The sequence below is a fragment of the Melopsittacus undulatus genome, chromosome 8, assembly GCF_012275295.1.
Source record: "Melopsittacus undulatus isolate bMelUnd1 chromosome 8, bMelUnd1.mat.Z, whole genome shotgun sequence".
Lineage (NCBI taxonomy): Eukaryota > Metazoa > Chordata > Aves > Psittaciformes > Psittaculidae > Melopsittacus > Melopsittacus undulatus.
This window is the reverse complement of record NC_047534.1, coordinates 20,027,178-20,053,483: the sequence shown is the minus strand read 5'-3', so window position 1 is coordinate 20,053,483 and position 26,306 is coordinate 20,027,178. Positions and strand designations below refer to the sequence as shown.

General features: G+C 39.9%; 1 protein-coding gene across 3 annotated transcripts in view; it reads left to right on the top strand.

Annotated features, from left to right (window-relative positions):
* Positions 1–26,306, top strand: part of LRP5 (LDL receptor related protein 5) — a 132,290-nt gene that overhangs the window by 88,202 nt on the left and 17,782 nt on the right. For all 3 annotated transcript variants that reach the window (XM_034065091.1, XM_034065090.1, XM_034065092.1), the window contains exons 8-16: positions 6,176–6,392; positions 8,336–8,625; positions 10,727–10,953; positions 11,263–11,447; positions 14,212–14,535; positions 16,948–17,150; positions 19,496–19,707; positions 21,529–21,719; positions 25,432–25,641. In XM_034065091.1, coding sequence (XP_033920982.1) covers positions 6,176–6,392; positions 8,336–8,625; positions 10,727–10,953; positions 11,263–11,447; positions 14,212–14,535; positions 16,948–17,150; positions 19,496–19,707; positions 21,529–21,719; positions 25,432–25,641 — 2,059 coding nt within the window. The remainder of the gene's footprint in view (positions 1–6,175; positions 6,393–8,335; positions 8,626–10,726; positions 10,954–11,262; positions 11,448–14,211; positions 14,536–16,947; positions 17,151–19,495; positions 19,708–21,528; positions 21,720–25,431; positions 25,642–26,306) is intronic.

The window sequence follows — 26,306 nt, the reverse complement described above, 5'->3', positions numbered from 1 at the left end:
GAATAGATGGACATGCTAGCTAATGTAGATTCTGTTATTTTAACCTTTGACCTCCAATGGTATTTCCATATGTGACACTTTGGTGACTTAGAGCATTAAAGTTTCATCATTTGGCTCTCTGAAGGACTGTACATGCCTATCATTGTATGAAGAGGGTGTGAAGAGCTACAAATGGTTTCTGATAATTGTGCTGTGGTGAAGTTAAGTTGGAAAGGCATATTCTTTTCATAATGAATGTTAGCTAAATTGTAGAGTTGTCACATGCCCCCCCAAACTTAACTCGTGGTGGTCAATGTTTCTGAATGAAAAAGTATTTACAGAAGGTAAAATTTCCCTGAAGTGTACTAAATTAGCAACTTGTACCTAAAAATAAAACTGAAATACTAATTCAGTAGTTTCTTTATGTTTTAGGGTCTAGCCACCAGTTGCCATAAATTATTTTGAGAATGTTTGTGTTGAATATTTTCCCCTTTTAAGGAGTTTTGAAGCATATCATTGTGTTCCTGCTTATGAGAGATAAGTTGAAGAATTCACCAGCTGCACCCTAAATCCTTTGATATCCTGTGAACAGAACAAAGTTCTGAACTATCAGGCTGATGTAACTCATATGGGGAACATTAGTTGCTCCTAGATGAGGTTTATAAAATATAAGGAGGTTCAGAATCCCAATCATGTTAACCTTTCCAATGAGAGGAAATTTATCCATCAGTGTCTGTTAGAGCTTATTACATGTGCTTATGTTTTGAAAGTCTTGTCCAAAACTGCAGTACTCTCTCTGGAACTAAGAAGATTTTGTGAAGTCCTAGGAGAAATGTCTTGTTACACTGCATCCTCAACAAGCTAAATGCCATGTTCTGAAGTGAGAAATGAGTGATAGTTTTCAATTGGCAATGAACACTAACACCTAGCAGTGTGAGAGATCAGGAAATAGTAAAAATGTACGTCAACATCAAAACTCAACTGAAATGAGCATGGTCTGAAAAAGAGCCACAATATACATGTAGGATTAATCCACAAAATGTTATGACAATAGAAACCTGATGAATTTTACTTATGAAGCAGCTTTTAACAGGTAGCCTAAATATTGTCAAGGTGGACAGAAATTATTGATAACAACAAGGAACTGCTTCCTAAATTCTTGAGTCTCAAGTGCTTGAGACAACAGATTGCTAAGAGACGTGGTAGTATTTTTGTGTGGAAAATAGCCAGATACATCTGTTGTCTATCCATCCCTACCCTTTTATATATATATATATTGATTCTGGTACTGTTCATTTTAATGTTATTCTCTTTTCAGCTTGCCAATGCCTGCCAATACTTGCCTAACATTGACTTCCTTCAGACCAGAAAATAAAAAAAGGGTTCACTTTCATCCCAAAGCATTGATGAAAGGTGGTTGTGTTTCAGCTGTTGGAAATACTAACAAATGGCTTACACTCAGCTGAATATAGGTTGTGGTATAGACTGCCTACAACTGCTTCACTTTTCTCTGAGGCAGGCATCTTTACCCTCCAGAGTTTTCCACTTCTCTCTGTTTTTCTTCATGTTTTCCTTTCCCTACTGACTGCTACCCACTTGATTGGTCTCACAAGTTCTTTCTTCAGCCAAAGAAGACTGGGCTTTTTTCACTTGAGAAGTCTTTTTTGACTATTCTGGTGAGAATCTTTAGAAGCCATTCACAGAATTGCAGAACGGTTGAGGTTAGAAGGGACTTCTGGAGGTCATCTGGTACCAGCACCCTGCTCAAGAAGAGCCAACTAGAGACAGTTGCACAGGACCACGACCAGAGAGCTCCAAGGATGGAGACTCCACAACCTCCCTGGGCAGCCTATCCCAGTTCTCAGTCACCCTCAGAGCAAAAGAAAGGGTAGCTCTTCTCTTCCATAGGGGAAGAGGAATAGATCCTTAAGAGAACGCTCATAGATGCACAAGCACACCACACAGGTCTCTCTCGTAATGTCAGTCATGTCATTTTAACATTGACAGCCTGTTATGTTCAGTTACTGCTCACATAGTGATTTAGCTCAGCCAGATATTGGCTTCCATTTGACTACAGCTTTGTAGCAATTGAATAAATTTTGTTTTATCTGAATGAATTAAATATAGGAGCAAGGTGTCTGAGTTCTCTTTGCTTTCTGTCAAAGACAGACATCTTATACATATGCTGAGTAGTTGTTCTTTTCACAGGTGCACCTGAAATATAACTCAACTACATGAATCGTGCTGATGTGTAGAATTTAATTGCACTGTTTTACTTTAATCTTCTTCAAAGAGCCAAGAGCTTTTGAGTGTTATATTTGGAAATATTTGTTAAATCATTTTGCATACACTGCCACAGCATCTAAAAAACCAAATCACACCGTATCACCTTACCATGGTTTTTGTGTAATTCAGTTCATTAAAGTGTGATGTTGATTTTGTTTTGTCCACAGCAGATTTTAGCTGAGTTTGGTGATGCCTCATTAAGAGATTTGTCTCATCAAAGTCTTAAGACTACTCAAGGACTTTTAGTGTATGCCTCTGTTCAAGGGGGGCTTTCAGTGTTTTGTTTGGAAAACACAGAAGATTTAGTGTTGCATTTGTCCTTTGACCCCAGTTGAAATCCATTCATCAGTTACAGAAAGAGGATGAAAACCCTGAGCAGAAAAAAGCATATTTTAGTCTCTGTGCTAAATGATAAGGAAGGCACCTTTAAAGTTTCCCTTTGGCTGCAATCAGCAGACTACACCATTTCTGGTATTAAATGATGAGTTAATGTGGCATGTCTGGAAGTGTTTAAGACCAGGTTGGAGGGGGCTTGGAGCAACCTGGTCTAGTGGAAGGTGTCCCTGCCTGTCACAGGGGGCTGAAACTGGATGAGCACTGCAGGGGGGGGGTTTCACCAGAGCAGCATAGAGGGGAAGAATTCCCTCCCTTGACCTGCTGGTCACGCTGCTGGTGATGCAGCCCAGGACATGAGTGGTTTCTGGGCTGCAAGCACACACTGCTGGGTCATGTCCTGTTTTTTGACCACCAGTATCCACAAGTCCTTCTCAGCAGCACTGCTCAATGTGTTCATCTGTCAGCCTGTACTGATCCTGGGCATTGCCCTGACCCGTTTTGCAGGACCTTATACTTGGCCTTGTTGAACTTCATGAGGTTCATAAACACATGGTTCAAGTACACATGGTTTTAAATAATGCATGTTTCTGCATCCTGTTTACATTGTAGCCTGGGTTCAAATTCACATAAGCTATTGGATAAAGTTGTGAAGTTCTCCTCTGCTGTTGAAGGCATCTTCGTTGTAGCATCGCAAGATAGACTGTTACAGTGATTAATTTTGTTAATATCATAGGCAAATACAGGACACATTCACTGACTGCTCACCTCTGCTGTTTGGCTGGTGGTGGTTGGAAGATGAGGTGTGTGCCAGGTGCCCTCCAAGCTGCTCTACCATCCTCCCTGCTTAGCTTAACAGGGGAGAGAAAACATAAGGAAAAGCTCATGGATCAAGATAAGGACAGGGAGAGATAGTCAACAATTACAGTCAGAGGCAAAACAGACTGGAATCAAGAGAAATTAATTTATTGCCAATCAAAACAGAGTAGGGGAATGAGAAATAAAACCAAGTCTTAAAACAGCTGCTCTCCACCCCTCCCTCTGTCCCAGGCTTAACTTCACTCACGGTTTTCTTCGCCTCCTAGAGAGAGGTGCTGGGGCACAGGGAATGAGGGATGTGGTCAGTTCATCACACATTCTCTGCTGCTCCTTCCTCCTCAAGGAAGGAGTCCTCGCACTCTTCCCCTGCTGCAGTGTCGAGTTTTTCCCATGGGAGACAGTCCTCATTGCTGTGCAAACCCAATACAGTGTGCTAGCATTTAACATTTATTTTTTATTTTTGTTTAATATAAAATTCACATAGTAAAATTGTTGACCACATCTGATTGTGTTTCTCTGCAGGGGAAACGTGGTGCCCAAATTAACTGTGTCCAGAAGAGGTGCATGTTGTTTTCACAAATTTGTAAAGTATTACAGGGATTCAAAATGGAGATTTCATTTTTTGATTTATTTGGGTATCTACTATGGGTGTGTGTGAACATCATGACATTCACATGATAATTTAATACGATGTGGTTGTCATTGGTCGTGTTGAAAAAAGAAATTGTAGGTGCTTGTGCTGCCTACCATGTATGGAGAAATCTTTGCAACTTACTGTTGTATAATATCTGTATTATGCTAAAACTGATGGTTGGGTTTGACTGCCCACAATATTGTTAGGCATTTAATGGCTTACTGTTACGTTGTGTGTAAGTTATAGACATTTAAAAGTAAGAAATAAATATTGCACTTAAATAAACACTTAGCAGTTTAAAAGTCAGGAGAATATGGCATTGAAATAGCCATAGCTCCCTTTAAATCACAAAAGTGTTGCATAGTGTAGGCAACTTCATCACCTACAAAGTACAGGGTTAGTATGAGTCTAAATAAACAAATAATTTCCAAATAGTAGAATCATAGAATCATAGAATAGTTAGGGTTGGAAAGGACCTCAAGATCATCTAGTTCCAACCCCCCTGCCATGGGCAGGGACACCTCACACTAAAACATATCACCCAAGGCTTCATCCAACCTGGCCTTGAACACTGCCAGGGATGGAGCATTCACAACCTCCCTGGGCAACCCATTCCAGTACCTCACCACCCTCACAGTAAAGAATTTCTTCCTTATATCAAGTCTAAACCTCTGCTGTTTAAGTTTCAACCCGTTACCCCTTGTCCTATCACTACAGTCCCTAATGAACAGTCCCTCTCCAGCATCCCTGTAGGCTCCCTTCAGGTACTGGAAGGCTGCTATGAGGTCTCCACGCAGCCTTCTCTTCTCCAGGCTGAACAGCCCCAACTTTCTCAGCCTGTCTTCATATGGGAGCTGCTCCAGTCCCCTGATCATCCTCATGGCCCTCCTCTGGACTTTTTCTAACAGTACCATGTCCTTTTTATGTTGAGGACACCAGAACTACACACAATACTCCAAGTGAGGTCAGAGGAGACTCTTTAAAACCTCAATCACAAGCCATGGTAGTCTAAATTTAAGGACAGTACTTGTCTACTTGTGAAGCATTTCTCAAAGCAATTGCATCAAAACACATTGGAAAATAAATTGTCTTCAGCTGTGGTCTTTCGTTTTGGTTTCAATGCGACACTGAACTTGATGCTGCTCAAAGGATACATTTTCAAGTAGCACCTTACAAAATACCATAGTTACATTACAGCTACCAGTTGCAAGAAGTAGGATGGAGAGGAATCTGGGGTTTTGTCAGATAAATATTTTGCCTGTGTCATAAACACACACTCTTTGCCATGGATGAGAGATTTCTGGAATGCTCAAAAGACTATTGCAGTTTGTGTAGTACATAGATAGAGGTGACTTTAGGGATGTGGCAGGGGGAATTGTATGTGGACATTTTAAGTTCCTATCTTGCCCAATGATTGTTGATCAGGGTCAGACCATATGAATCTCTCCTTATGCCAAGCAACATGGGGAAGCACGAGATCACTGTAGTAATTGCTTAGGAAATAATTACCCAATAGCATGTCTATATTGCATGTGTATATATATATATATATATATATATGTGGGGCTTATCCTATCTCCAGTGCTATTTTGCTTTCTCTGCAATTTTCAGAATACAAATTTACATAAGTCAACACTTATTCCACATCTTAAAGATCTTGCTTATCATAAGTGCGGGCCTTGTTGTGCCCTGAAGGAATTCTGACGGCTTCTGTTCCCTGTGATTTAGTACTGAAAGTCAGTCCAGCAATCCCTTGTTTCTGCAGACAGAGTTCAGTTGAGACCAAGGCATGAATAGAGATTGACAATCTCCTGAATCTCACTCCCATCCCAAAAAAAACCAGTCCATTTGCAGTGCTGTTTGCAGGTTTGAACTGATGCAAGTTAAATTCATGTTGCTTTGGTTTTTAATGGAGAAGGTGTTTAGTCGCTTTCAGTCTTGTCATTCCAATATATTTATCTTTCAACAAAATAAGCAGTACGTTCTCTTAAAAGAAGCATGCTGTGAATTTCAGAAGGTCCTTGTGTAAAACTAGAGAAGTTGTCAAAATATGGTTGATATTGCCATTTGATTGTAGCAGCATTAAAGAAGATTAATTATTCTTTTTTTCTTATCGTCGAACAGGTCATAAATGTTGATGGAACAATGAGAAAAACCCTCCTAGAAGATAAGCTTCCACATATATTTGGGTTCACTCTGCTGGGAGATTACATCTACTGGACTGACTGGCAGAGAAGAAGCATTGAAAGAGTTCACAAGATAAAGGCTAGCAGAGACATCATTATTGATCAGCTGCCAGATTTAATGGGCCTTAAAGCAACAAGTGTTAGCAAAGTGTTTGGTAAGCAGGAGCAATCATAGGATGAATCTATAATAGTTTCTAGATGGGTTTGCTTTCATTAAGCAACTGTTGATTGTTTGGATTGAGAATAACTGTGGGATCATATATTTTAATAATTTTAAAGGAAAACTACAGCTATTGTCTTCAAAGTTGGGAAAATACAGTATTACAAAACCACAAGGATGATCAGGGGACTGGAGCAGCTCCCATATGAAGACAGGCTGAGAAAGTTGGGGCTGTTCAGCCTGGAGAAGAGAAGGCTGCGTGGAGACCTCATAGCAGCCTTCCAGTACCTGAAGGGGGCCTACAGGGATGCTGGGGAGGGACAATTCGTTAGGGACTGTAGTGATAGGACAAGGGGTAACGGGTTGAAACTTAAACAGCAGAGGTTTAGATTGGATATAAGGAAGAAATTCTTTACTGTGAGGGTGGTGAGGTACTGGAATGGGTTGCCCAAGGAGGTTGTGAATGCTCCATCCCTGGCAGTGTTCAAGACCAGGTTGGATGAAGCCTTGGGTGATATGTTTTAGTGTGAGGTGTCCCTGCCCATGGCAGGGGGATTGGAACTAGATGATCTTGAGGTCCTTTCCAACCCTAACTATTCTATGATTCTATAAGTATGGGCTTCTATTTCATAGTGACATTTGACATAAGTCTTCCACAGCTTCCCACTGCACTCTTTGAATTTTTATGAGGAGAACTTTATTCGTGCCTCCAATAATAGGAATTGTTACTTTTGGTGCTCACAGAATTCCTCCATTTTCTGATGTTCTTTTCTTCTAGTACAAAGTCTCAGTGACATTCTGTTAGCAGAGTGGTTTTTACTAGGTTGAGTAGTGTATGCAGAGTTAGTGGCTGTTACAGCTTTGCCTCAAAGTATGTGGCACTACAATATTAACTTTTAACACCTAAATCATACTTAAATATTAACAATTAAATCTTGCCTTAGTATGGAGTCAGCAACTAGAGCTCCATGTTCTTCCGCTGCATTGGCAACCGGGGTTCTAGGTCCTCTGCCAGCACTCTGCAGGGCAGTATGTCACAGGACCTCCTGCTTCACTAGTAACTCGTGAGAGGTGCATGTTCACCACACATCTGTCGACTACCTGGAATATTGGAGTCTGAGCATAGCAGAGAATGGTTGCAGCAGGATCACGTGCAGTAGATTGTCAAATTACACATTGCTAGTCCATGGATTTCCAGCCTTTCAGGAAATTTTACTTGAAGTCAAGTCCTCAAGCTGAAGTTATGGCATTAGCCTGAAATATGTATGTCCTAAAAAGGGAAAGAAACCTGATTGAGACTGATCTTACAGATTTCCTTGTGGTAACAGTCTTTAAATACCCAAATCTGTGGTTGCAGCAGATGGGGTATAGCACCTATTTATCTTTTGGTCCTTATTCTGTCTTTCACATTCCCTTCCTATCTGGTCATGGCTGTTCACAAGGAAAAATAAGTGTGAGATTGTGGTGATTTGGTTGAAATTGTGTCTGCTAATGAATCTTTTCAGCTTTAAATTAAACAGCTGAGAAAGAACTGCTGTTAACCCAGCTCTTTTCTCGTTATTTTGTATCAGTGAACATTTGAAAAACTGGTGGATTCAAAGAGATACAAAGATGGAGTATTTGACCAAAAATAGCTAAGCTGAACATGTATGTAATTACCCTTCTTCAGTGAAGGCACTCAATCTTTGGGGAAACTAGAGGGCTATTTGTACTATAGGAAGGATAGAACCAGTTTCTTAATCCTTGGATAGGAGGAAATAAGCAGTTTTGAATATTGGTTTAGATTGTTGGGTTTGTTTTTTTTTATTTTTTAATTCCCTGTTGACAACCCATAGTGATAAGTTAGTTTGAAAAATTATAATTACATTGCATTTCCATTCAGCCTCCCCCTACCTCCACACTGCACCAGTAACTGTTTTGTTTTGTGTTTTCTTTAAGGAACTAACCCATGTGCAGAGAACAACGGAGGCTGCAGCCATCTGTGTTTCTTTACACCCCAGGAGACCAGGTGTGCCTGTCCCATTGGCCTTGAGCTGTTGAGTGACATGAAGACTTGCATCATTCCTGAAGCCTTCTTAGTTTTCACAAGCAGAGCAGCAATTCATCGGATTTCCCTTGAAACAAATAATAATGATGTTGCTATTCCTCTTACTGGAGTCAAGGAAGCATCTGCTCTGGATTTTGATGTCTCTGATAACAGAATCTATTGGACTGATGTTAGTCTGAAGGTATTACTGACATGTGAATTCCCTGAATATAAAGCCACAGAGCAGTTACTTTGATCTAACAAAGGTCTCTGTTACATGATCTGTCCTGCAGTTGCTAATGTTGTCATTGAATTGCATCCAAGGAGACTCTTGGAGATGAAGACAGTTGCATTGTTGAATGCACAGTTGGGTGACAGGCATTTTCCTGCTTCAAAGAAAAATCCAAAGTAGTGTCTGCCCATACTGAATGCCTTGCATGCTGCATGTGTTGCATCCATATATGCATCTATTGTAGAAAAGCTGTTTTTATGTCACAGAGTAATTTAAACATTGAGCTTGGCAACCACCCCAGCTTTCTATCCTTTTCCAGTTTTGAGTTGAAAGGCAATCTTACTCAATATTAACATTTGGCAAGTGAACTTTGGACTGGTTGCTGTTAGTCTGTGGCTCCAGCTTGGCACAGAAAAGGCCAGGGAACTTGTCCAGTACCCTCCACACTGTGTTAAGCCTCAGCCTGTCCCCAGTTCTGTCTCAGTGTGTTCCCCAGGAGTTTGACATTACCTGTGACATGTTTGGTTCACATCCAGGTGCATGATAAAATAAGTGTTGCGCTGGTCATCAGCGTTACTTCACTTTTAAACTGCAGTAATGGTAGAAAATGATGGATTCACTTCACTGGAACTGAATTCTTCTGTTTAGCCTTTTAATAGGTTTTCCAGAAGCAAAGTTTCCTTGCCAATCTGCCTAAGCCATAATAGGGAAAAGCTCACTTTTAGTGACTGCAGGGCCCATGGAGTTTCCATAGCCTCTCTGTGAAGACTAATGAGGGTTGTGCTTTAGCACTAACAGTACTGGTTGTGGTGTGGATACCTTTCCTTCAGGAACAGTGCCAATGTAATAAATTAGCATACTGCAGACACAGTTACTAAATAAATCTCCCACAAGCACATGGAGAGCTGGACTGTGGTCACCTTAAACATTTGTAGTGGAAAACACATTATTTCAGCTGCGTCAGTGCAAAGATCCCAGTCTCACTCTGTGCAGAACTGGAAAACATGTTACTTGCTTGTGCCCTCCTGAATTATCCAGCATACTCTATTTTCACATAGATATCAGTGTATGTTTCCTCACATCTGGGTTTTCCTTCCCTCTGCCCACCCTCCTCCTGCAGCTTAGCAGCAGGTAGTGTTAACTTCAGAGCACATAGTCTTCTCCTTTTCCTTTGGTGACCACTTCCCTGATCTCCTCCTGCCTCTGGTTGTATGAGGACCCACTTTCAAAAACAATTATACTTTTATTGAGACATGGGTTATAGCTGTACAGATATATGACATGATTTCTGGTTTTGAGATTTACCTTTAAAAATCACAGAATCACAGACTGGTTTGGGTTGGAAAGGACCTTAAAGATCATCTAGTTCCAACCACCCCTGCCACAGGATAAAATATAAAATGTCTCTTACCCTGACACATTCATTTTTCAAATCATTAAGAAATTAATAATAGCTGAAATATTAGCAGGTATGTATCATGATTGCTTAGTGTTGATAACAATGGTTACTTGTACATTGGTCCTGGAAGTTAAGTTACCAGTGATTTAGCTGGGGATTGTGTCGGTGCTCCTTGTTAGGCGTGGCTTCTTGTATGTTTACGGTCTTTGCCCCATGACTTGTTTTGTTGAGTGTGCTAAAGTGTAGATGGGTAAGTGCTCCTGGTGACTGGTCATGAGAAACGATTTCATTCAGAATTGAGATTTGTTTCTGAGACTTAAAACATTACAGTGAACAAAGTGATTAAAAAGAACCCACCAAACTATATATGTAACTAGGAGGGAGAAGAGATAAGGAAGAAACTGCAGATACATAGCACTTTCTGAAAATCATATCCTTTTAAGATGTGCTGGACTAGCCATCAGAAGCCATCAGCTTTGAAAATTCACGTCCTTTTATTCTGCATACTGCTCTGTCATTTTTGACAACAGAAAGTTATTTTAGAAAATATAACACTGGCTGATTTCTTTTACCGATTTATTTTTTGTACACTAAAACTTGATAGTGATCATTCATTTTATTTCTGTGGCCTATCTGTAAACACTGTAATAGTTTTACACAATTGTTTTCCAGACTATAAGCCGAGCTTTCATGAATGGGAGCTCTGTTGAACATGTGATTGAGTTTGGGCTGGATTATCCTGAGGGAATGGCTGTAGACTGGATGGGAAAGAACCTCTACTGGGCAGATACTGGAACGAATCGCATTGAAGTAGCCCGCCTGGATGGACAGTACAGGCAGGTCCTTGTGTGGAAGGACTTGGACAACCCAAGGTCTCTGGCTCTTGATCCTACAAAAGGGTAAGGGACAGTGCTGTTTTTCAAAGCTTTGTGTGCATATTCTTGTACATGACAAGTTAATTGGTAGGTTATATAGCTCCATTTCTTTAGGGTCTTCGGAAAGATGATAAATGCTTCACAATCCTGTGGGTTACAATGAAAAATTAAGAATTGTCAGTCATATTTTTCTGCCTTTAAGTACTGCAATACCGCATGGGTTATTATTATTTATTATTATTATTATTAAGAAAATAAATGTAGAAAAACCAAAGCATGCAGCTAAACACAATCTCAGCTGATGTACTCTTTTTGTTCCACTTGTCCTTGCAGATACATGTACTGGACTGAATGGGGAGGTAAACCTAGAATTGTTCGAGCCTATATGGATGGAACAAACAGCATCACTTTGGTGGACAAAGTGGGTCGCGCCAATGACCTCACTATTGATTATGCAGACCAAAGGCTATATTGGACTGACTTAGACACAAGCATGATTGAGTCATCAAATATGCTAGGTAATATAGTGTTATATTGCACCAGCCAGTACAGTGTGTGCTGGCCATAGTAAAAGAGTTGAATAACACAAAATTGGAATAGTATGATTGATACTAAACTTGTGTGTATATTTTTACGAGAGAAAGAGTTGAATGTTTAAGAATATTCTTTAAATATTCCTAAATTAATAACCATATAATGATTTATAGTGATGATGATATAGAATGTCATTTCTATGTGTTGATATGAAAATGCCTGTGTTTTACCAAAGCAGAGGTGACCTCTGAGTTTCTCAGTGTGGGTAGCGTATAGGTTCACTCTAAACTACCTCTGACTTTTCAGCCTGGACACTCATTTTCTGTTGAGGTATTATCTCTGTTTCCAGTTTTAGGCTGGTTGTATTAGTTGAAAAACAAAACCAAAATACAGCTTGCATTTCCCGCAGTCTGAAGTGTTGTGCATCTACTTCTGCAGTGTATCATAACATGTTTTGTACACAGCTTTACACATTTTCATATCTTTCATTGGAATTTTGTTTGTACGTACAAGGGGTGTGCTAAGATTTACTAAACTTTCATACAGATTTTGACATGATAACTAACTGCATAAAAGAAGGAAATTTTGTTTTCTGCAGCTGACATAGAGCTTTTGTGTTGTCCAGATATTTTGTGACTATTAAATGGTGTTCGAGTTTTTAGCTGAGGCAGATTTTTTGAGAAAAGAGAGTTTATATAAGTTTCCAAATGCCACACAATGAATCAGCAATAGGATCAGAAATGGAATCCAGAAGTTCCTGACCTGACATCCTATCCCAGCACTGTTTTCAAGGAAAGGCCTTTGTGAGATGGGAATTAATGCCTCTGGGGTTCACATATTAAAATCAAAGTTTATTTGGCAGAACACAGTATTTAAGCAAACTCATACATGATTGTTACAGCAAATGCTCTAATTGATGATATATGTTACTTCCCTGCAATTTTTTTTTCTTTACTCTTTGAAAAGCTATCATTAGAGTGAGAATATTAGATTATTTTTTAAAGGTCTTATTGTATGTGCATTATCTCCAGAGAATCTACTAAGCTCGGGAAAACAGAGAAAACAATGTAGTTTTGGATTCCGATGCTATCACTGATCTTGTATTTCTTGTATTTGTTTTTTTTTTTATTACTGTTGTAGTTGTATTACTGTTTAGAAGTTGCAGTAAGATTGGCCTTTATCTAGAGTTGATTATTCTTCCATCCAGTGTCCATGATCTATCAAAGCTCTCACTAAACTTCTACACTGCACTTGGAGAAACAAAATAGCCATAGGCAACGTTAAACTAGGAACTGATTGTGGCATTGAGAAGAAACACAATATTGAAATAATCTGTGGTAAATTAAACTGGTTCTAAAGCTGAACCTACTGTTAGTGTTATTTGTGATGAGAAAGTAAAAGGGTGAGCACTGAAGCTAGCATTGTATGATGCCTTTTAGTTGTCAGATTGTAGACTCAGGTAGACTTCTGGTAAGTAGGCTCAATCAGTTGAGGAAATGTTATTAGACTTGGCCTACATTATGCCATGACAGTCTCCTTGCCAGGAGGGACCTGAATGAGTGTTGTTGATAGAAATGTCTACCCCACCAGCAATAAATGAAGCCCTTTTAAGTGAATGAATGCTGTCCCAGCTTGATCTTGGTCATTATAAATATTACCCAGACAGAAAAAAAATCAATTTATGAGGGAAGGTATTCCTCCATCTACAGACTATCAAAATTCAATTAGACAGCTTACCTGCTTCCCTCAAAAGAGCCTATCTCCTGAATTCATCACTGTGGACCAGAATTGCTCTAAGTACCTGAGAGTGTGCAGAATATCTGTGCCCCTAACTTGGACACTTCAGATGCCTAAAAGTAAATGGGAAGGTTGCCTCTATATTTACTTTGGTGTTTTATAGGGAAATGGCCTCATGTTCTTGTTTTGGGGGTTTTTATGCCTTCTCCAGTCTTGGCCAGATGGGAGAGGGCACAACAGTAAATAGGGCAGGGGAAGAAAAATGAAGTGTTCTGTAGAATCTCGCATTGGATGTTTTGTGGAGAAGTTGCTGATGAAGGCTACATCTTCATTTCGTGTAAAGTGGCAGAGATTCATAGGGGTTTGTACTTGAAAATGTTTAGGAGGGTGATTTACAGTAAGACTGTACTTAGTAGTGTATCTGGGGCAGAGGCCATCTAATGGTCTGGAAGGTGTTAAATCTGTTGTGAATGTTGCTATCTGAGCCACTGAGTGTGGGAGTATTGGGATTTCTGCCAAACAAATGGTTTCTTGATCTCTTGGTATGTTAAATTGCACTGCAAAAGACTTGTTTCTAGAGTGAAACACCATAATTTCTCATACTTGTTTCTCTGTGAATCTTGAGATTGTTGCATGTTGTTGCTTTCATGCATATTAACTGGGGGTTTTATTGGCCTAAGATATTCCTGGAGCTGATGGTATTCTTGAGTGTTTTCCCACATCTGTTCGGGATGATAAGCGTGAGACATACAGGGCAGTATTTAAATGGCAACGCACTGGCACTGTTTCAGACTGCTTTATAGGCAAGACAGTATCAGGATAAGGTTTTTGAATGCAAATATTTAGGTTACCCATTGAGCAGATACTGGTTAATAATGAATCCCATGATGCTGACTTGGAAAATGAGGTTATATGTTAAAAAGGGAATCAAAAACATTTTCTTGATGCCAGTCACACTCTTCATTTCATGACTTGGGAATTGTTCTTTAGTTATTATCCTTATTTTTGCAGGCCAGGAGCGAGAAATCATAGCAGATGATCTACCTCATCCATTCGGATTAACCCAATACAATGACTACATCTACTGGACAGACTGGAATCTTCACAGCATAGAAAGAGCAGACAAGACCAGTGGGAAGAACCGGACACTTATTCAGGGCCATCTGGATTTTGTGATGGATATATTAGTCTTCCATTCTTCACGCCAAGATGGCTTGAATGATTGTGTGCAAAATAATGGCCATTGTGGTCATTTGTGCCTTGCCATACCAAATGGATTTAGGTGTGGCTGTGCTGCTCATTATACCTTGGATCCCAACAGCAGGAACTGTAGTTGTAAGTCTTTTGTTTGCTACTCTGTTCTTTAGTGCTTGTGGCTCCCAGGCATTTGTGATCCCTTTCAGTACAGCAAGAGAAGGGATATTTCAAGTCCATTTCATCAGGGACTGCAGTGATAGTACAAGGGGCAATGGGTTTAAATTTAAACAGGGAAGTTCAGGTTAGATATAAGGAAGTTCTTTACTGTAAGTGTGGTGAGGCACTGGAACAGGTTGCCCAAAGAAGTGGTAAGTGCTCCATCCCTGCCAGTGCTTAAGGCCAGGTTGGACAGAGCCTTGGGCGACAGTCTAGTGTGAGGTGTCCCTTCCTGTGGCAGAGGGATTGGAAGCAGATGATCCTAAGGTCCTTTCTAACCCAAACTGTTATGTGATCCTATGATTCTATGATTTCAAAGGTTCTGCTTTATGAGAACATGGTAGGGAGTTTTATACTCATTTTCCTGACATGAATTAGGGCTGAAGATTTGTATTTCAAATCTTAGATATAACAGCACTGTCAAGTCTGGTCTTACTTGTTTTAATAGAAGTGCTTTCTAGGTGATTCAGTGGAGTGATTGAAGCTTTCCTGGTCCTTACCTAAGTGTGTAGGTGGGTGGAAGAGAAATTCTAAACAAAAATAAAATGTCTTTTTCTCTTCAGTGTTTAATAAAATGATCAAAAATAACATCCAGTAAAACAGCCTCCTAAGTAGTCTGCACAATATGCACGTGCACTTGAAATCCATAGAATTTTGTTTCCCCTCTGCATGTGATGGATGTTATGAGCCTGCCAGTTCACTAGTTGTCCAGTAAGAATTTAAGCTTTTAGTGAAAATAGCAGATAAATATAGAACACACTGCAGACTTAAAATAAACCAACAAACCTTCAGGCATCCTGGTACAGTAGCATATAAGGAAATTTTAGCTGGATGAAAGAGCGGGTTTACCAAAGGCAGGTTCTGCTTGACTAACCTATCTCCTTGTATGACAAGATGACCCACTTAGTGGACAAGGGAAAGGATGTGGGTATTGTAAACCTGGACTTTAGTAAAGCTTTTGACACCACCTCCCACATCATTCCCTGGAGAAATTGACTGCTCATGGCTTGGACAGGGGTACTGTTCATGGGGTAAAAAAATGGCTGGATGGCCAGTCCCAAAGAGTGGTGGTGAATGGAGTTAAATCCAACTGGCAGCTGGTCACAAGTGGTGCTTCTCAGGGCTCAATTCTGGGGCCAGTTCTGTTTGGTATCTATAGCAATGATCTCGCTGAGGGAATCCAGCGCATCCTCAGTTTGCAGACAACACCAAGTTAGGTAGCAGTGTTGAGCTGCTGGAGGGTAGGAAAGCTCTGCAGAGGGATCTGCGCAGGCTGGGTCAATGAGCTGTGGCCAAGGGTATAAGGTTCAACAAGGCTCAGTGCTGGGTCCTGAACTTGGGTCACAACAACCCCTTGCAATGCTCCAGGCTTTGGGAAGAGTGACTGGAAAGGAGTTCATGGAGAAGGACCTGGGGGTGCTGAACATGAGCCAGCTTGTGCCCAGGCAGCCAAGGCAGGCAATGGCATTCTGGCCTGTATCACATATAGCATGGGCAGCAGGACCAGGGCAGCGATCATCCCCCTGTACTGGGCACTGGTGAGGCTGCACCTCGAGTTCTGTGTTCAGTTCTGGACCCCTCACTATAAGAAGGACATTGAGGTGCTGGAGTGGGTGCAGAGAAGGGGAACAAAGCTGGTGAAGGGTATAGAGAACAAGTCAAGGAGTGTCAAGGGGGACCTTATTGCTCTCTACAACTACCTGAAAGGAAGGTGGAGCAAGGTGGGGTTCAGTCTCATTTCGCAAGTAATAAATGATAGAACATAAGAGGAAATGGCCTCAGCTTGCACTGGGAGAGGTTTAGATTGGATGTTAGGAACAATTTCTTCACTGAAAGCATTGTCAAGCATTGGAACAAGATGCCCAGGGAAGTGGTGGAGTTACCATCCCTGGAGGTATTTAAAAGACATGTAGATGTGACATTTAGGTACATGGTTTAGTGGTGGAGTTGGCAGTACTGCATGGTACACAGTGGACCACCACGTGGGTGTTCTTTTCTAACCTAAATGATTCTATGATGATACAGGAAAACCTTTGACTGTGTATGAGCCATTGTCCCTGGTGTTTAAATTCCATATGGGGCACATATTTGTCTTACAATATGAAAAGGGAATACTTTCTGGGTGAGGATATGCACATTTACCCTCCAGAAGTACACAAAGAAACATTTTCAACTTCATAGCAAAAACCTTCAATTATGAATTACCTTCATTTTTGTTGTGAATATAATTGCTTCTCTGGGATTTTGTTTTGAATATTCTTTGCCTTCTGTGTGGATGTATTTTTGACCATGTGAGTTGCATTTTCTTATGCGTTCTATTTTGGCTTGTTTTAGCCCCTGCCAGCTTCCTGTTGTTTAGCCAGAAATCTGCAATCAGCCGGATGATACCAGATGATCAGCAAAGTCCAGATATCATCCTGCCTATGCATGGTCTAAGGAATGTTAAGGCTATCGATTATGATCCCTTAGATAAATTTATCTACTGGGTGGATGGACGTCAGAATATTATAAAAAGAGCCAAAGATGATGGCACTCAGGTAAGTTTACATGGTGTAGTTTTGTGCAGGTCTTTTTGTGTGCTTTGTGCTTTATGCTTTATGTTTGACTTCCGCTTTCCATCACCTGCGCCAAGGCATCATTGGTTTAAACTTTACTCTTGCTAGCACTTTCTTATGTATATGCTATTTATGTGTGAAAATTACTGAGGGCTTTTAGGATAATGATTTTAATTTATATACAAAGATGTGTAATAAAATGTAGTACATCATATGTATCTGAAACCTTAAGCCTTGAATTGCAATCTTTAATAAAGGCTGAGCACTGAAGTAAGGCAGACTCAAGATACTGAGTTTATGTACTGTGCTTTATACTCAGCACAGATAAACTGTATTCTAAAAATTAATATTGTGCATGCTAATTGTGTGATAATATTGTCATCATTGTAAAGCTCTCTCAAACTGAAAACTCTCAGCTATCCAAGCTGTAGTTAAACCCTGAGTGAATGCAGAGTTGATTGCCATGACAGACACGGATAGGCTTATCTAAATCCTTAGTTGTTTTAAATCTGCTGGGGACAGTATTCTTTTTGCACTAGTTATTCACACAACAGTGGGAAGAAGCGTACTCTTCTTTTAGGCAGTGTTATGTGTTAACATATAGCTCCCAGGTCAAGGTAACACACTATAAATTATGGTTTGAGTAAGAATGTAAAATGAAATGGACAGTGGACAACTTATATTTTCCCCATTCTTGGGCAGTCATATTGGAACAATATGACATGATATCAATGTCATGTATCTAGAGACTCAGAGGTTTAATGGTTTCCTTTAAAGGAAATTTCATTTTTTTGGGCATTTCTTTGCGGATTGGAAGGAGGTATGTTGGGATGGGCAGCTAGCTGGGTTGTAGATGAATTTTGAAGAAGTTTTGCTCTTGCTTTTTGGGATTATGCTAGGTGCTAATTGTTGTAGTCTAGCTTCTCTTTGGTACTTGCTAGGTGCAAATTGCAAAGAAGATTCATTTGCTCTGTGTTTTCCTTTACCTTGGTCACACAGCTTTGAAGATGTAGATCCCCTGCAAATTCTGGCTTTCCAATTTTCACTAATTATTTTTACTTAATTTTGCTAAATTGTGCTGTTTGCAGATGGTGTATATGAACTTCATACCTGAGTAATGTTACCCTTGACTTTAGGAAAAGAATCATTTCTTTTTATTTTTAGTCACACTGTCCAGACAAAATAGAGATAAAGCTTTATATAAAAAGAAAAATGCCTGTATGTCACTATGCAGAACTTAGTGGCTTAAAATCAAGTTGCTGAAATATAACTTTCACAAGTAATGCTGTGTTCTGTAATTTATTTGACTTAAATTGAGCATAGAATGATGTCTTCAGCTTTCTTGACCCATATGAACTTTCCCTGATACTGTTTCTGTGTTTGGATTGGGAGCATTGCATTAGGAAACTTAGGGAAGCCACCACTGCCCCCTCACCATCATCATGGCACCAGAAGCAGTCACCTTTGAAGGCTGCTTTGATGCTGGGAGTCCTGCCGGCAGTAGTACAATCCCAAAGGCACTAGGATTGGCTGTACGCTAGTGGAGCCTGTGTAATATTAAAGAAACAATGGAAAGTTTATTTGCCTTTAGGGGTGTTTCTGTATGCTCTAGTGCTTTTCACAGAAATAGTTTTGAAGTCTAGGATTAAACATAGAGTTAAAAGTGTAGTGAATAGTATGCTGGAAGGGGTTGAGGGTAATGTTTCCAGGAACTTGGCAATGTCAAGTTTTGTAAGGTCCATCGTAAAGACTATGAGGGTAAAAGCAAGATAATGTTGCTAGTATGGGTGTGAAACAGAGCTGTAGCCATTTGACATGTAAGCAAACACAACCAAGTTTCATTAAAAAATCTTAGTTTTTAAGAGAAGCCAGGACTTAAAGAAAATCAGTATCTACAACAGTATAAATAATAAAGTAAGGAGACTTTGGCAAAAGGTAGAGATTTGTTCAGTTGACTGTATAACAGTGCAGGTCTGGCCAGATGGCTGCCTTGTTTCTTGCATTGTTCCATTCAAGTTTGCTCCTTGCATAAACATTCAGTATTGTTTTCTTCCATCTCCTGCTAATTAATTCTACTTACAGGAGGCCCCACAACTGCTTTCTGGGGAGTTTTGCATAATCTTGTGGATTTTCTCCAGATGTTTTTCCTCTAATCCACAGTTTGAATCAAATCTTTTTGTTGTTGTTGTTAAGATTTATTACATTTCTTGTATTTGTTGTTTCCTTGTCGTTATCGGTAGGTATACCATGCTGTCTGTGCAATCAGTGTTCTTCAGTCAATAATCACAATAATTAATGGAAATTGTTCCCCACATGTTGCCTTGCAGCCTTTCACTGTCATGAGTACTCCAAACCAAAGCCAGAACCCAGAGAAGCAGCCACACGACCTTAGCATCGATATATACAGCCATACCTTGTACTGGACCTGTGAGGCCACCAATTCAGTCAATGTCCATAGGTTGAATGGCGAGTCAATTGGGATGGTGCTGCGTGGGGATCACGACAAGCCCAGAGCCATTGTAGTAAATGCAGAACGAGGGTGAGATTCCTCTCTGTACCTTGTACAGAGCATTCTTGTGATGTTTACCAGCTGTGTATGTGAATCTTGTGTTGCATCTGTATATTTTGAAAAGGAGACTTTTTGCATATTTTACTGTTCAGGATGTCAGTGACTACTTGGCTTCTAAAGGTATTCAGGTTTCTCTTCATGTTCTCTCCTTGGCTGCCTACTCTGGTATGCTTAGATGTTCACACAGCCATGTAGTTGGTTATAGTGAGGAAAAGAAGTAACTCAGGTGGGGAAAGCAAAGTAAAACCACCTTATCCTGTTTGCTGTGCACAATCCGACCACCTAATAGAGAAGCAAGAAAATTTACACTGTTATATCAGCTGGGGATCTGGCTTATAAATGTTTGATCATCATAAAACAAATGCTTTCAAGAAAAAAAAAAGGGTCTCTCATGATCTAATCTAATAGTATAAAATCAAAGACACAAACAAACCAGCCCCTATGTTCTGTCCGCTTTTAAGTTAGTTCTGTCTTGATGTGTATCTCAGAAATGTCTGAAATTAATTAAAACAAGTAGGATACACTAAAGTGATTTCTCACAGGTAGAAAATACTTTGTTTTGCTGCAAAGCAGTTGTAGCTAGATTCAGCACACCCTCACCTCCACTTCAGGTGGTTAGTAGCTTCATTCTCAGAGGTCAAAGATGGTTCTTTACTGTTCCCTTTAATAAGATAGATGCTTAAATCCCAATTTACTACTTACCATGTGCTTAAAAGATGTAGGAATGGTTTGTAACTTCATGGATACAGAGGCACCCAGAGACTCTGTTGAGGGTTGGTATTTTATACAATACTCAGTGTAGTCTGCACAATTCAAAAACTGGTGTGGAGAGTGGAGGATTAGAGGAAAGATTCTAATCTTATTGGTACTTAAGTCATTTGGCCATCTTTGTTCATATTTATAAAAGTTTTCCATTTGTATTTGGAAAAGCTCATCTGCTTTCTCCATTAAAACAGAAGCTTGAGTTTGTTGACCTCCAAAACTCTCATATTTTCTAGTCAGCTCTGCATTCTGAGCTACTTCTGCCTTAGTTTCAGGAACACTGCCCTCCACCTCTCCCTTGGCTGCACGTTCTGACTGCTGCCTCTCCCCCGATGCTGACATGAAAGGCTATGCAACAATGCACACCCCTGTTTTAGGGAGCATGCCCATGTTATCCACCACTGAAAAAATCACTGACTTTTTCCTGAGGGAGTTCTTAGTTTGTCATGTGGGTGTGTAAGCCTTTTTTTCCCTATGCATGGGGTAGGCAGAGACTTCCTGTTTGCAGCTGAATTGGCTTGGGCAGATGAAAAGAATTGATGGTACTAAGACATTAGGACATGCCATCCTGAGCTCTTCCTTCTGTGGGCTTTGTTCCTCTCAGGTTTAGAAGGAACTTCTACTTGCTGAGAAGGAAAGCAACCCAGAAGGAGAGGATTGGGGTTTTTTTGTCAGAAACAGCTTCTGGGCTTTGACTCACAGATGGGAGCAGCTTTACCCAAGGATGGCTGAAGAAAGTCTGTGCAAGTCAATTACAGCCCTCACCTCAACAGTGCTGCCAGCACAGCAGCGCTGAGTGCTGGGGCATTTCATGACTTGTATCAAGGACAAATGCTATTAATTTCAGGCTATCTCAATATGCCAGTTAGCAAATATTTAGGGTTCTGCAGCTAACAGATCTGGATCTTTGTGGCTGGGAGCAACAGTCACCACAGTTGTCCCTGTGTAAACTACTCCCACTTACATGCAGAACCTGTTTGCAAAGGTGAGTTGCCTCCTTTCTGAAGCTTCTGATATCTTTGTTCTCAGGTACATGTACTTCACCAACATGCAAGAGCGAGCTCCCAAGATTGAGCGTGCAGCCCTTGACGGCACAGAGAGAGAAGTGCTTTTTACAACTGGGCTAATCCGACCAGTAGCACTGGTGATTGACAACAAACTTGGAAAGCTTTTCTGGGTGGATGCAGACCTGAAGCGCATCGAAAGCTGTGACTTGTCAGGTATGTGATACGCAGTTAAACATTTGGAACAAAGCGTGTGTATGTACAAAAAAGATGGACTGCACTTTATGCAGGGGAGTCTGTTTATTGTTATTTTAGATCTAAGTCTCGAATAAATAAGACCAGACAACAGGACTTGGGTGAAATGACATACGAATAAATCAGCAGCTAGGCCATCACATGCTGGTAGTTGTATCCTGTGGTTGCAGCTTCCTTTGTGCGCATTATTCCTTTTCATGGAATTAAAAATCCATATGACCATATGTTTGCATACTAAATACATATTTTAATCCAGTTCTTTGGATCTTTTTACAGGAAAAACTAAGCTTTCTTTGGTTATTGTTGAACCCAAGGTTTTAGTGCACATTTATTTGATCAGGCCACAGCTAAAGAATCAAACCCTATAGGTAAGACAAATGCAGGGAAAAGCTATAGGTTTAGAAGAAAAACAGTATTTATTAACTAGAGAATATGTGTCATGTAGCCAAAAAGCCATGGTTGTATTTGATCCAGCTGAGCTCTCTGTAATGTGATTCACTGAACTGTTGATTTTTTTAATGAGTTAACAGCATATTTTTATTTTAAGCTATTTTGGGGACTTGCATCACAGCTTCAGAAGAAATTTAGCAGCCAAAATTTTGTTGGCTTTAATTAGTTCCTCTGAAAAGTATTTTCTGAGAAAAACACTTTAAAATGGGAATACATGAGCAAAATGATTTTGGTGTAAACTGAGGCTGCTGAATAAATTTGACCAAAATTGTGTATAATGGTTTTTAAGCCAGTTAGTCTGGTTTGGACAACTTAATCCCTCACAGGCTTGGTGAGAGGACGTTGTTATGGAGGATTCTGAAGCTTACACTATATCCAGCTTAGCTGCATACTGCTAAATCATGAAGTAACCACAGATGTCCAATGTTTAACTTTCAGAGAGGTCTGAAAGAATCATAAACCTGTCTTAACAGTTTTCTTTATGAGTTTCTTGGATTTTTCAGTTAGAGTTATTAATGTACTTTAGACATTCGTAAACCATTCACAAATAACTTGTCTGCCACACCAGGCAATTAAAAAGTGGTATTTTACATTATTGTTGAAGTGATTGGAAATGATACAAAATCACTGCAACGAGAACATGCTTTGTTTCCAATTAGATTTTAAATAGAGGAATTGTGTATCCTTCCAGCTTAATGTTGTTTACATTTAACTATCAATTTCTGTCTTGAAAAACTACACGTCTGTTTCATTCTGGGAATCAAAGTATTTAATTACTATGGAAATTCAGCACTTCCTTACCTGTAACATGTTTTATTATCGTTGTTTCTAACCATAACTGTTGAAAATAGCCTTTTTTTATTTCATTTTGATCACTCTTCTAAAGAACAATTTAATGGTGTCATCCAGTGCCATAGATACCCTTTGCATCTCCTTTTAAATTTATTCATTAATAGTTTGGACTGTCATTTAATCAAGATTAAATCCAATGTAATTATAATATAGATTAATCACCTTTTCCACTGCTGTCTCCACAGCTTTCCAAGTCACCAATGTTCACTATTTTACAAATAAGGGAGAAAAAAAGATGATGCTTGACCTACTCGCCCGAAAAAATATACCCCATTAGCCTGGTTTAGGCCTGGATTTGGTAGGTTGTTCAAAGAGGCTAGGATTCTAGCAGGACTGTTAGATTGCAAGTGTCTCCTGATGCCTCATGTATTCACAGTTTCAGTCTGCCTTCAGAATATCCTACAGGAAACCAACTTGCCTTTTATTTCTAAGTGGATGAGCAATTTAACACTTTAAAAAATCATGAAGACAGGAATTTTCTTTATATTGAGTTGAAATGAAATTTTCCTATTTTCATTGTATCTTCCATGCAGCTGAAAATTTTACTTTTGAGTCAAAATGTCCCATTTGCTTAGTGTGGCAAAAGGACAGTCATCTTTGAAAACCCAGTAACACGTTCATAGGAGTTAAGGTTGCTCAGCAGGCTGCAGGACAAATAAGCAAGCGCCCTGTGCTTTGTTCTTTGAGAACCTCCTTCTGTCAAAACGTTTCCTAGTATTTCTGCATATTAAGGCCTGCTTAGGAGAAGACAAAGAACATCTCAGGACCTGCACTGCTGGAGAGTAGTGCTAATGGTCAGGTTTAGTGCCCATTTAGTGACACTAGTGCAGGTACATCTGTTCTTTTACTCTTTACAAGTAAAATCCACTGGTACCTTGGCTACCTCCTGAAAACTGCACTGGTTTGGAAACAAAAGAAATTCAGGGGTAAAGAACTAAAACCCCAACTGCAAGTCCAAGAATTTCTGGTCTCTCTGTAACTACATCTGATTCAAATGCATGCTGTTTGTCGTTAACAGCCAGAGTCATTGCAGATGGTAATTTTATGTGCAAAACTAATAGAATCTGTAATTGAAATAAATGTTACGTTCTTATGCTTATAGAATCATAGAATCATAGAATAGTTAGGATTGGAAAGGACCTGAAGATCATCTAGTTCCAACCCCCCTGCCATGGGCAGGGACACCTCACACTAAACCATATCACCCAAGGCTTCATCCAACCTGGTCTTGAACACTGCCTTGGTGGAGTTCTATGTAATTTAAGCAGCAAATCAGTTGAATCCAGTGCTCATAGCATTTTTATTACATATCTCAGATTCTATAATCTCATTTTGTGTAGATATTCAAAACTTTTCTGTTTTAAATCCAAGCAGGCATAAGGTCTTTATTCCAAAATGAAATACGAAAGCAAAAGAAGCACCAAGCTATGGTTTTGTTTTGATGCCTCATTTTTAAAATCAAATGTACCCAGTATACTTAGGATTACACAGTCTCAAAATGGTTTCTGTGAATTGATAGAATAATTTAGAATCTTTTGTTCACCCTAGAAAAGCGTAACAAGAGCAACAATTAAATGCCACTAAGTGTAGGGCCTCACATGGTAGAAGACTGCGAGCCATTAAAGTTGAAAGCACTCATAAATGCATTTTTACTTAACGTGTGTTTTCCACATTGGCTGAGAGCAAACTTTTGCACCTTTCTGCAGAGCAGAAAGCCTGAGCATTTGATAGCGTTCCTGTTTAAGAGCATACTGAGTTACTTGGAGTTGGGTTTTCTGGTTAGTTACTGAAGAAAAAAGAGAAGGCAAAGAAAGCAGCGTGGCTGTCAGAATATGAGCTTTTTTTTGTGATCCTGTCTCTGTGTTTGTGATGTAGAGTATGACAGGGCTTGTGTACTTGCCTCTTATTTTACATGGTGAATGTGTTTTATCTGGGTAATGGCAGTGAAGTTAACTGGTTGTATTTCACTCGTGGTTTTAGATTCCAACAAAGTGTATTGTTGCTCGGTGTGTGAATGCATTGTAAAAATTGTGACCCAAGAGCTGCATCCGTCAGTGACACAGGCTTTGGAGACTGTGCTCAGATACACGTGACAGCATGTCAACGTGGTCCTGGCTGGCTGGCCAGCCGGTGTATGTAAGGATGAGCTCTGTTTCATGTTGTATCTACTTGCCCTCATGACACAGCAACTGGTTGCATTTACTTGAGACGAAGCTGAACGAACAGAGCCTCAGTCTGCATAGACAGATGAAGCCAGATACCTTAGAATTAACTATATTAGATTTGGTCTGATGCAGTTGCTGCTTGTTTTTTAAGAAATGATTTCAAAGTCAGCTGGTATAGAACTAGTGTTTGGTTTTGTTGATCTCAGGTGCTAACCGTGTGACCCTGGAGGACTCCAACATCCTTCAGCCAATGGGACTTACTGTGCTGGGCAATCACTTGTATTGGATTGATCGTCAGCAGCAGATGATTGAGAGAGTGGAGAAAATAAATGGATACAAAAGGACTAGAATTCAAGGCCGAATTGCTCACCTAACTGGTATTCATGCTGTAGAAGAGCTTGATATGGAAGAATTCTGTGAGTTTATTTCAGTATCTGTTATCTCTCACTCTTGGTCACTGTCTCTCAAAGCCCTCATCTAGCTGAATATTGTAATAAGATTGCTCAGTGGACTTCAAGTAAGCCATGGAGTGCTTTCAACTCAGTCAGCTGAGGTCTGAGAAACAGGAGAAAAAAGCTCCTCTTTCTTGTCTAGAGGAGTGTTTCTGCAGCTAGAAAATGTGATTTCATGGCACTTAGTTACCTGCTTTGTAGAAGCTTACATGATACTGAATTCACTGTAAAAGCTACTTGTAATAATGGTTACTAATTTTTAAAGTACAACCAAGTAATAACACTTGGAAAAACCTATAAAAAGAAAGAGGATTGTACTTGTCCTTTCCCTAGGGTTTTCGGGCCCCTGTGTAAAGCATGAGTGTTTTGACTCAGCACAACCAATGATGTAACAGCCTCCAGTGAGGGAGGGAGAATGTGCAGAAAAGTCCTACAATGAATTATTGTGGAAGCAGAATTTCTGTCCCGTCAGAGGTAGAGCCACTTTAGGTCTTCCCTTCTGAAATGGGCTACGCATGCAGGACCTTCTTTTTCTGGACTGGTGGTCCAAGTTCTGTGGCCTGAGGGAGAGTGCAGAAGCCTCTTAAAGTGGTCACTCCTCAAAGTTACAACCTACACCTCCTCCTGCT